This window comes from Zea mays, chromosome 3, assembly GCF_902167145.1.
Source record: "Zea mays cultivar B73 chromosome 3, Zm-B73-REFERENCE-NAM-5.0, whole genome shotgun sequence".
Lineage (NCBI taxonomy): Eukaryota > Viridiplantae > Streptophyta > Magnoliopsida > Poales > Poaceae > Zea > Zea mays.
In genome coordinates, this window is record NC_050098.1 from 176390403 (window position 1) to 176402435 (window position 12033).

Sequence of the window (12033 nt, forward strand, 5' to 3'; positions counted from 1 at the left end):
TAGCCAATAAAAAGACCAAGTATTGAGTTCAACAAAAGAGCAAAGGAGCAACCGAAGGCTCCTCTGGTCTGGCGCACCGGACTGTCCGGTGTGCCACCGGACAGTGTCCGGTGCACCAGAGGACTCCAATTCCAACTCGTCACCTTCGGGAAAATCCAGAACCGGCACGCTATAATTCACTGGACTGTCCGGTGTACACCGGACAGTGTCCGGTGCTCCAACGAAGACGCTGCTCCAGAACTCGCCAGCCTCGGGATTTCACGAAGGCTGCTCCGCTATAATTCACCGGACATGTCCGGTGTGCACCGGACTGTCCGGTGCATCCTCGGAGCAACGGCTGCTTCGCGCCAACGGCTACCTGCAACGCATTAAATGCGCGCGCAGCGCGCGCAGAAGGCAGGCGCGCCCATACCGGCGCACCGGACACTGAACAGTTCATGTCTGGTGCGCCACCGGACTTCGAGGCGGGCCCAGAAGTCAGAACTCCAACGGTCAGATTCCAACGGCACTGGTGACGTGGCTGGGGCACCGGACATGTCCGGTGTGCACCGGACTGTCCGGTGTGCACCGGACTGTCCGGTGCGCCATCGAACAGACAGCCTCCACCAACGGTCAAGTTTGGTGGTTGGGGCTATAAATACCCCAACCACCCCACCATTCATGGTATCCAAGTTTTCCACTTCCCAACTACTTACAAGAGCTCTAGCATTTAATTCTATACACACCAAAGAGATCAAATCCTCTCCAAATTCCACACAACGCCCTAGTGACTAGAGAGAGAGACTTGCTTGTGTTCTTTCGAGCTCTTGCGCTTGGATTGTTTTCTTCCTTCTTGATTCTTTCATTGCGATCAAACTCACTTGTAATTGAGGCAAGAGACAACAAACTTGTGGTGGTCCTTGTGGGAACTTTGTGTTCCAAGTGATTGAGAAGAGAAAGCTCACTCGATCCGAGGGATCGTTTGAGAGAGGGAAGGGTTGAAAGAGACCCGGCCTTTGTGGCCTCCTCAACGGGGAGTAGGTTTGCAAGAACCGAACCTCGGTAAAACAAATCCACGTGTCTCACCTCTTTATTCGCTTGCGATTTGTTTTTCTCGCCCTCTCTAGGACTCGTTCTTATTTCTAACGCTAACCCGGCTTGTAGTTGTGTTTCTATTTGTAAATTTCAGTTTCGCCCTATTCACCCCCCCCCCTCTAGGCGACTATCAGTGTGCCCTAATATATATGTTTTTTTAAAAAAATATTAGAGATATTTTTATAGCTAAAAAATCTTATTAACTTGTAAAAAAAACAAGACCACATTAGGTAATTTAGTGTGTAAAAATGTTTGGTTTTAAAGTTTAAGGAGAAAAGTCAAAGTATGCCATTAATACAGTGGCACTCTTTGGCTGTCCGCAGGGGTCGACGCTTGCGATGCCCTTCCCCTATGGTAGCGGCGACCGTATGATGCCATCCTCTGTTCCCACTCGACTGCTCGCTACCTCGCAGCAACGCTCTCTCTCCTGCTTGTTCTAGAGCCATGCTACGTCGTCGGGTTCGTTGTTCTTCACCTTCTTTATCCTTCCGTCATGCGCTCATCCGGAGAAAGACTCCTTCGACGACGGACGAGTCTGTCTCGCCGCGACATCATCCCTCTCTCCTCGGACGTCGTTTAGCAACACCAGATCTAGGTCCAGTGCAACCCCTCTCAGAGTGGTTCGTGAAAGGGAAATATGCCATATGACCATTTCTACATATTTTGGTGATTAAGTGTTTAACACACTACTTTGTACTAACTGCCTTGTTGTGAGTACGAGCACAGGTTCAAGTAAAAGCAAATTGAAGGCACAGTCCAAAAGAGCTCAATAAGAGGCTAAAATGTGCAACTATAGGTAACATGGTAAAACCAACAGATTTAAATACTTAGATAAGTTGCAAATGTTCATTACAATGTATTTTGCATTTGTGTTTGGGCTCTTACCACTTTTGTAGAGAAAAGTGCTTTTGGACTTCAGATGAGTCATATTGCAAATCCCAGAGAAATTATATGAATGAAGTATGTTTCCTATACTTAGTCAGTTGATTTATGTGTTAACTATGTTTGTCTAAGTAGTAGGAAGACATCCAAGAAAAGCTGAAAAAGCTTAGAAGTTGGTATGGTTTGGGGAGCACCGGATAGAGTCCGTACGACCTAGCCGAACTACTTGCTCTTGGGATTTTTTTATTAAAAATCACCAGACCATGAACAGTGTTGGTCCAGTGTGCACTGATCGCCTCTCCAGTGACCAACAACTAGCTGACGTCACTGGCTGGTCTGGTGCCCGTCCGCTAAGGAGCGTGGCCAATCAGGATCCCGGACACGGGGCTACAGGACCCGGTACGATGCGCCCGCAGACAGAATGTTTTTCCAGTTCCATATGGAGGAGGCAAAGGCTCCTAGGACCCTTGGGGCTATAAAATGACCCCTAGACGCCTCCAACCAGCACACAAGCATCTTGAAAGGGAATTAGGCTTACACCTATATTCCTAATTGATTTTAGTGGTTGAATTGCCCAACACAAATAATTGGACTAACTAGTTTGCTCTAGTCTATAAGTTATACAGGTGCCAAAGGTTCACAACAAGCCAATGAAAAGACAAAGAAAAGGGTTCAACAATAAGAGCAAGGGATAACCGAAGTGTGCCCTGGTCTGGCGCACCGGACTGTCCGGTGTGCCACCGGACAGTGTCCGGTGCACCAGGGGACTCCAAGCTGAACACTTCACCTTCGGGAATTCTCAGAGGCGCTTCGCTATAATTCACCGGACTGTCCGGTGCTACACCGGACAGTGTCCGGTGCTCCAAGGGAGAGCGACTCTGAACTCGCCACCTTCGGATTTCCGCTCCGCTAAAATTCACCGGACATGTCCGGTGCATACCGGACTGTCCGGTGAGCCAGCGGAGCAACGACTACTTCGCGCGCAACGGTCGACTGCAACGTATTAAATGTGCGCCTGCGCGCGCAGAGGTCAGAGCACGCGCGGGTGGCACACCGGACAGTCTACAGGACTTGTCCGGTGCGCCACCGGACAGCCATGCGGGCCCACAAGACAGAGCTCCAACGGTCGAACCCTAACGGCTGGGTGACGTGGCTGGTGCACCGGACACTGTCCGGTGCGCCCGTCGACTGCAGCCTTCACCAAACGGCTAGTTTGGTGGTTGGGGTTATAAATACCCTCAACCACCCCACATTCAAGTCATCCAAGTTTTCCACCTTCCAACTACTTACAAGAGCTCTAGCATTCAATTCTAGACACACCCAAGTGATCAAATCCTCTCCCAATTCCATAAAAGCTTTAGTGTTAAGTGAGAGTGATTTGTTGTGTTCTTTTGAGCTCTTGCGCTTGGGTTGCTTCCTTTTCTTATTTGTTCTTGCGATCATCTCAATTGTAAACAAGGCAAGAGACACCAATTGTGTGGTGGTCCTTGTGGGAAGTTTGGTTCCCAATTGATTTGAGAAGAGAAGCTCACTCGGTCCGAGGGACCGTTTGAGAGAGGGAAAGGGTTGAAAGAGACCCGGTCTTTGTGACCACCTCAACGGGGAGTAGGTTTGCGAGAACCGAACCTCGGTAAAACAAATCTGTGTGTCACACTCTTTATTCGCTTGCAATTTGTTTTGCACCCTCTCTCTTGGACTCATTATTATTTCTAACGCTAACCCGGCTTGTAGTTGTGATTAACTTTGTAAATTTCAGTTTCGCCCTATTCACCCCCCTCTAGGCGACTTTCACATCTCAAGCGCATACCAACACTCCAAACTATGTGGCCATGCCCTCTAGTGTTTTTAGTAAGATTTGAGCGCCAGTTTTGTGTTTTTCTTGTGAATTCTTGTACTCGCGCTCCTGTCTTTGTGTTTCTAGCGTGTGTTATTGTGATTTGCTCTTGTGTGTGTATTCTATCACTATCTTTTACTCTAAGTTGTGATTTTGATCCTTTGTAAGGTTGTGAGAGACTCTAAGTTATGAAGATTCCTCGCAAACGAGATATAAGTGATAAAGGAAGACCATATCACCCAAGTTGATCTTTGTGGTCGCTTGAGAGGGGTTGAGTGCAACCCTTTTCCGTTGGAACACCACAACGTAAAATAGACAAGCATATTACACTTGATCGAACCACATGATAAAAATCGCCATGTCTCTTTAACAGAGGAAAAAGGTTCAGAGTCGAGGGAATTATTGGAGCTTGTTTTTCTGAAGCAAAAACTTGCCAACAATCAGTTGAAATAAGAAGAAAGCTTGCTTCATTGATTTTAAAGTCAAGAGAGGATAGAATTGGGTTGCTAAAAATGGAGGGGGAAATTTTACAAGACATTGAATGCTTAGGTAAAAAATTACAGATGCAAGAACTACTCTTCAGTCACAACAACTATATTTTCATAAGGTTGTTACTTGGTGTTGCTATATTTTTCATCCTTTCAAAATTCATATGAACCTTTGTTGTGCAGGAATAATTTTTAATTCGTCTTTACAATACTTTTCAGGCTAATAACAACATTATCCTTTTCCATCACACAAGAAGGAATATCAATAGTCTTCTAGGAAGGTAGAGTTTACCACCTTTTTGTACACAAAATTGACTTAAAATGGTAAAGTGTGTACGTGTTTATATGGATGCATTTTCTCCGATTTAATGCTTTCCTTAATGAACAACATGTGCCAAATTCCTGAAATAATGAGACAGATGCCCCTTTGCATGTTTCTGTGCATGAAAGGCTAGCTAGCTACATATTTCCTCGAGCACCTACGGTAAATTTCTTCTGCTTTGCTTATTATTTGCAATCTTGTGACTTGGTGTAGTCATCAGTTCCAATTTGCAGTATGGATTTCCTTTTGACAATCACCAGGTTCTACTGAAATGCTCACTCTTGATATGCCACTGCTTTTATTTGAAGGCACAATTTCTTGGCAGCGGTCATTTGAAAGAACCAAGAGTATGGTAGGCCTATGCTAGACACGACAACAGCTCAATTTGCAGCAACAATTTGATAGAAAAATTATCATCCGAAGAACCAGTACCGTTTGGTTCAAATATTTGTAACATAATGGGTAAGTGTTAACGTTAAATCATGTTTGTTTTAGTACAACCATAATCAGATACCATACTAAAAATTGATACCGGACTATTTAAACTTGTTACCGTCCGTAATCGAGTGTAAATCATTACCATTACCCTTTACGTTACATTTCGTGAACCAAACAGCATCCATGTGCTTGGGAAACTGCATGGAGAAGCATAGGTAAAAAGAACGATCTGGCTTTTCTCATGTCGGAAAGCTACAGAGTAACATGATCCACTTCACGAAATGGCCTTAAAAACGATGTCCAGCTTGCCTTCTCATGAATTAAGGGGGGAAAACTAAAAGGATGAATGACATGATATGTATTTTACAACAACTCCTTTGTCATGCGTTGTGCCATGCTAAATATATGTCAGCTTGTATGTTCACTCAATCGGCAGTAACATGATTACAATTATTAATTTTGCGAAAATCGTACGCACACTATTAATTAGTAAAATTCATAATTAAGCCAACATTATGTATTATTAATATTGGTACAGAAGATTAACCATATTAATTTGATGTATGTTACATGATTTAATCAGGAACAAATAAATTAGAAATGGCCAATGAGAGGTAGTTATTGTAGTTGGAAGAAAATGATATTTTATGGTTGTGGTGGGGTTTAGAGAGATAAGATAGGGGAACAATTGCAGTTGCATGAGATAGTGTAATAGAGGGAGAGAGATTATTGACGTAGAGGAAAAGTGAGATATAAGTGGAGAAATTTAGGAAACTGCTGCAGATAGGCTTTGGGCCTAAACACAATTCTTTGGATAGAAGCTATTACATCTTTTTGGGCCCAATAATGATTTATGATTGATTCAATGAGCTAAGTGTTAAAGGGCAATTGTCGCTTCCTCATAAGTGGAAGTCTGATAACTTATTTGCTAAAAGTAACCTGTCGGAGGTAAGCTCCAGCTAGGTGGCGGATAGCACCCGCTCTAATCCTAAGATGAGGAGGGAGCATGAGGTTAGCCTATAGAGAGATAAACACAAGAACAAACAAGAATTTAGAGTAGTTCGGGCCGCCGAAGCGTAATACCCTACTCCACTATGAGTTGTACTGCTGATAGCTTGAGAAAGCTTACGTCTAATGGAGTCTTTGCGTGAATGCCTATGAGTCGTCCTGGCCTGAACAACTTTAGGTTGCTCTGCTCTCTACCGAGTGTGCCCTCTCTTTTATAGCCTAAGGGAGGGGTTTTACATGGTGTCTGAGCCCTAACAAGTGGGACCAGAAAAACAAGTGGGACCAGAAAAACAAAGAGATCGCTGAGTAAGAGCGAAGCTGGTGGACCGAGATCTTCTCCGTCTAGTCTTATCTTCTACCCAGTCTTGTTGGCATGTGGACAAAGGCTACGACGTAGGTTGCGGCGTGGTGAGCGTAGGGAGAATACGAACGGTGTCGTCGCGTCCCCCCCGCATGTTCCCTCTCGCCTTGGTAAAGAGTAGGTGAGCGTAGGGAGAATATCTTGGTCCAAGGCTTAATATGATTGATAGAATATTCATAAAAACAAGGTGCATCATTTTTTCGAAAGCCTGTCTCGAAAGAACCTCTAGATTAAGCGTGCTTGGCCAAGAGTAATCTTAGGATGGGTGATCGATCAGGAAGTCTTCTCGGGTGCGCATGAGTGAGGACAAAGTGCACACAAAAGACTCATGTTGGTCTATGTGGATGGTCTATGATTCTAGAGGGCTGCTAGGAGTAAGTACCGCGGGTCCGAGAGTGGACGGGTGTTACAACGACGCATTGAGTTAATGGTCTTGCCTCGATAACGCGTGGGTTTCTGATGCGGTATAGGCCTTGCAGGCTGCGCACGCCTCCTGCATTTAATGCGGGGTGCACGTCACCTATTACTTGGTGTGAATGGACACGCACTCTGCCCACACTTAACGCAGGTGGCGCCCATTATGCCAGAGGCTTACGTCAGGTTCCACCGGAGGGCTTACGTCATGCGCCACGGGACATGTGGCATCAACAGGTCATCACCTTAGCGGGGAGCAACAACTAGAAGTGCATGTACACATGGCGGCTCCGAACCACCTTAGCAGGGGTCTGGAAGGTGCTCAGGGGAGTCCGGGTCCCTATGACACTGTCTCAGACATGTAGCAGCACCAGACCTCTTTAGGTCGGAGGTTCGGATGACACATGCGGTTGTCCGAGTCCGTCCCACAGGGTCCGCCCCCGGATGTCAAAGAGTCCCTATTCTCAGGGCACGTGGCGGCTACAGAGCCCCATTGCCAGGGATCCGGAGAGCTCACGTGGAAGCTGGCCCCCACCTGAGGCCAGCGGCCTCGTCGGACGGGCCTAGACTGTGAGCTAGGGCAGACCATATGTGACTATGCGACTAAGGATAGCCACGGGGTCCTGTTTTAACCTAGCAGGAGTGGATACCCTAATCTTGAGGTACCGATATAACTTGTGGCCGGTTAAGGAAATAGATTCACTCTATTCGAATAAATATTTAGGCTTTATTCGTTTGTTTAGAATTTATACTCGAAATCGTTTCAACAAATCAAAGTTTATATGAACTAGAGAAGCGATCCGACTAGGAATATATCTAGCATATCATTCCGTACAAACCGAACAGGACCTTACAAGGATACAAGTGAGTTGGGTTATCTACGACGAACCTGTAAACAAACTAATTGGCCACACAAAATAGTCTATTGACGGGCACCTAGACAAACCGCTTTGCATCCATGAATATTTATCCAGGAACAGTCTACCATGCTAGACAAGGGAGACGAATTATTGTTAGGCTTAGAATTTCTCCAATGCCGCTATAGAGCACACTCTAGAATTGTTGTGATAAGTCAGGGTTCAGCGTGTCACACACACCGTACACGCAAAAGATGCATTGCTCACGCACAGCACAGTACTCGCAGTTGGATGAATTTCTCAGATAGTTTAATACATTTTTTAGAGAAATCGGGGGCAGGTAAGCGCAGTTGGAGAACAAGAGCAGGAGGGAAATGGAATAAAAAAACACACTTTGCAGAGACAGCTTGAGAGCACTGTAACGTGCAACACCGTCCCAGAATCAGAATGGAAGCTACTACATGCTTGGGGTAGCCTCCTGGGAGAGATGGAGATGAGAGTAACAACAACCGTAAAAGCCCACAGAAACCAACACCAATCTGCTCCACCGACAAACTAAGGCAGCCTCGTTTAGGATGTTCCTCCCAGTCCCAGACAGCAAATAAGCCTTGCCCGCCTACACCTGGCTGGCGACCTTGCCGTCGCCGCCGACGGCGTCCGCTGCCTTGTTGGTCGTGGCATCGGCCAGCTCCACGGCAGCGGCCACCTTCTTGGTGTCCTCCACCTCCGCGGCGGCGGCGGCGGCCTCTCCCTTGCCGGCCGGCGCGGCGGGGCCCTTGTTTTTCCGGTAGATGGCGTACAGGATGAGCTGCATCAGGCCCAGGAAGCTCCCGCACCCGTTCGGGATCTGCACGCATGCACAGACAGCGCGGGTTTAGCGACAGTGGGGGTGTGCTGAAGTTTGGACCGCATGAATCATTCCGACATGATGAGATTTGCAAAAAAAAAAAACTCGGCCTTAGATATTTCATCGCAGTCTGTCGCGTTGGTGTGTACTGAAGTGGAGTGCACCGTGCAGTTTGCTAACTAGCATTGCGACAAGAAAGAGCGCGGGCGCTGTTGCTTCTGCCTGTGCCGGGTCCAATCCAGCTGCATGGACATGGGCACGGCGGCCCATCGGCAGCTAGCACCGGCGTGCGCTGCCTGTGGGTGGCCACGCCCACGCTGCTAGACGCTACCGGCGCCCATGCCCGTGCATCGGCTGCGGCAGCGGCAGGCATGTGCGCCTGGTTGGGCTTGGGCGGGACATCGAAAGGGCAACCGACGCCCAGCCCGGGGGTACTGTGCTGGCCAGATCAGATGCAGTTACGTCCAGTCCCAACAGCTAGTGATACAGTGCTGCTACAGTGGTTTCCGAGTGCCAATCGGACAACATGCGCGGATAGCACGTGCGTACGGCCGGGCGGTGAGTGCGGCTCAGGATCTAGACTAGAGAGAGAACCGTGTGCGTACAATAATGAAGGGGTCGCGGCCGAGGAGGCCGTAGATGAACCAGGAGGTGCCGCACAGGAACACGGCCAGGGAGAGCAGGAACGGCATGAACTCCACGCTCTTCGTCTTGATCACCAGCCTCTGCACACACCAAGCACACGCTTAGCTTGTTAACTGATGCCGTACGTTGACAGCAAGGACGCACGTACACGCCCAGAAGGGGACCCGCTGGAGCTAGCTACCCAGCAAGGCAGCAACAACCAATCATCATCGCTCACGTACCATGATGGAGAGCGGCGAGGCGTACATGCAGATGGAGAAGATGGTGGCGGCGAGGCCGCAGAAGACCTTGCGGGCGTTGCCGTGGAGGGCCAGCAGCGAGACGAGCACCACGGTGGTGAAGATGGAGGCGACGATGCCCAGGAGGCCCAGCATGCTGAGCCTGGCCCGCCGGTCCACCGCGAAGATGAGGAAGATCACCACGTAGATGGCCTCGATCACCGACCCCGTCCCGTTGATCGTCGACACCAGGATGTTGTTCGGGGACACGAACGGCAGGCCGTACCTGTATGTGCATACAGATTATATTCCACACATATATGCTGCGTGAATTTCAAACAAAATCCAGACGAACGCATGAAGAGCGAGCTAGCTAGCTAGCACATCGATCTTCACATGGATTCAAAGGCGCGTGAAAAATCAAACGGGACACCAACTCATCCATATAGTCATAAAGACATGTACAATCTAGATACTACGTTTCAGTTCTTTAAGCACTAAATACATCTAAAAAACTCTTTCATATAGCCCAATATATTTAAGTTTTATATCTTATTCCACTAGAAGATCTCATGATATGATTCATGTACGTGAGTTGTATGGATAAAACCGTGGTAGTGCTAGAGACTGTCTTTTTTTTTGCACTTACGTCGTTAATACCTTTTAAGATATTTATGTGGATGCCCTGACCAGAATCGTCCGTCATCATAATAACCAAAAAGAAAAAAAAAAGCGTCAAGACTTTTTTTGTTTGGAGGTACGAACACTTGAACGTGACGCTGCATGTGCGGGCTCAAGGGCCGCGAGGCCCACAGGTCGTCATCTCCGTCCTGGCAATGCCAACAGGTAGGCTCTGCTCCCACGGGCAGTGGTGCAGTGCAATAAGCTTTTCCCCCTTCATTGCAGTCGTTGTCACAGACTTACAGTGCTAGCGTCTAGCGAGTGGGTCCACGGGTAGTACTCTATCTACAGGACAGGCCGGGTTGGGCAGAGGCTACGCTAGGAGCCAAGCGTTTGCTTCACCCAGGCCAGCAAACCATGCAGCATTTCCGAAATCTAAGTAAAACAAACTACACCACCACGCCGGTTTTACTGCTTTACGGCCACTCCATAAATCTGCGATGCGATTTAATTTTCTGAAGAGACAGAAACAGAAATGGTGTGGAGTGCTCATCAAAAGGCCGTGTCTCTCAGGGAGAGAGAGAGAGAGAGAGCGGTTCGTTACCAAGCCGATAGGAGGCAGTTGAGCAGCGTCATGTTGTAGGGCACGCCGGAGAAGTCCTCCGTCGACCGCTTCCTGATGACCCTCCAGAAGGTGACACTGCAAAGAGATTTCTCACCCGTCAGAGGAACACACGCACTGCGCTGCTGCCCCTGAAGGCTGCTGAGGCAAGACGCAAGAAAAAAGGTGCGGCGTGGTTGGGAAGAAGAAGCATTTCGGATGGGGAAAAGCTACTTGCTTTTTTTAGAAAAAAATTATATATGTATGAAATTTCAGTGTTTCGCTGGAAAGGATTGAACCTAAAAGATGCTATAGCCTTTCTCTCCACACTGATTCTCCCCATGTTCTAGTCTTTGTCATATAGTAGAAGTAAGTACTATATCATTGCTTCTCTGTTTTCGATTTTTTTTTTAAAGCATGGACGCGGGCAGTGAGGAACAGAAGGATTCAGGTACGTGGAATCAAAAACTTACACAGGCGACAGGAAGAGGAAGAGCGCAATGACATTCCCTGGGGAGACAGATCTAACAGAGATTAGGCGAGGCAAGAAGAAGACCATCAGGTAGGCATGCAGCAGAGGCAGGAATGGCATGGTGATACTGACCAGAAACTCCGAAGAAGAACCTGGCGATATGCTCCATCTCTTCCGCTTCGCGCTTATCGCTGTGCGGAACCCTCGGCTGTGCTGGCCTGGAACCCGAACGGAGCAGAGGGGGTAGTGAGTGGACTGGACTCCTTTCCTCCACGGTCTAGGCCGGGAGCGCACCCACACCCAACGAGCAGTTAGCTAGTAGCTCTCAAGTCTGAATGGCTGAGCGCAACACACAGCAGCCAAGCCAACGAGCCTGTGTACGGGCGGTGTCTTTGTGCCTGTGTGTCACCCGGTGCAGCAGGGAACGAGCGGTGTGGCTAATATATAAGGAGCAGAGGATTGTGATCTTGGGAGGTAAGGGGTAGGACCGGTGGAGAAGAGAGCCTGTTCGGACGGAAGCCCATACGTTCTTATCTTCTTCTTAGCTTGTTAGTCAAAGTATAGATGGCCATTTGGCACTAACACGATGGGCCGGCCCAGGCACGGCACGAAAAAGCACGGTCCAGGCACGACCCGGTCCGGTTAGTATAGTGCCAGTGCCTGGCACGGCACGGCTATAGTGCCGTGCCTGGGCCACTATCTCGACCCGTAGTGCTGGCACGGGCACGACACAGTTACATTTTTTATTTTAAAAATAATAGTTTACATATATTAAGTATAAGAATTCAACATATAACACAATAAAACTGCAGTTGCACTGGTTAGATGGATGCGTTTAAGTCTCTTGCTCACTAGGTTGTGAGTTCGAACCCTCACAACTACACATTTTTTGCTAAATTCTACAATATACTCAGATGGGCCATAGTGCCACCGGGCCGGCCCGGCACGACT

General features: G+C 48.0%; 1 protein-coding gene across 2 annotated transcripts; it reads right to left on the reverse strand.

Annotated features, from left to right (window-relative positions):
- Positions 1-7956: 7956 nt before the first annotated feature.
- On the reverse strand, positions 7957-11587 carry LOC100282137 (uncharacterized). 2 transcript variants are annotated; one of them, XM_008674637.2, is made up of 6 exons: positions 11215-11582; positions 11084-11134; positions 10614-10709; positions 9392-9674; positions 9131-9250; positions 7957-8525 (listed from the first exon to the last, which is right to left on the reverse strand). In XM_008674637.2, exons 3-6 carry the CDS (start codon positions 10643-10645, stop codon positions 8295-8297), a joined length of 666 nt encoding a protein of 221 aa, XP_008672859.1. In that variant the 5' UTR covers positions 10646-10709; positions 11084-11134; positions 11215-11582; the 3' UTR covers positions 7957-8294. The 2 variants fall into 2 exon arrangements, with proteins under 2 accessions (XP_008672859.1, NP_001148521.1); NM_001155049.2 differs by having other exon boundaries at positions 7968-8525; positions 11084-11120; positions 11215-11587.
- Between the last annotated feature and the right edge of the window lie 446 nt (positions 11588-12033).

Coding starts and splice junctions, on each gene's coding strand:
- LOC100282137 (NM_001155049.2), bottom strand. CDS start 11,251: ATGGAGCATATCGCCAGGTTCTTCTTCGGAGTTTCTG. Junction 10,710..11,083: donor TTCCTCTTCCTGTCGCCTGT/GTAAGTTTTTGA, acceptor ATCTCTTTGCAG/TGTCACCTTCTGGAGGGTCA. Junction 9,251..9,391: donor CCTCGCCGCTCTCCATCATG/GTACGTGAGCGA, acceptor TGGTGTGTGCAG/AGGCTGGTGATCAAGACGAA.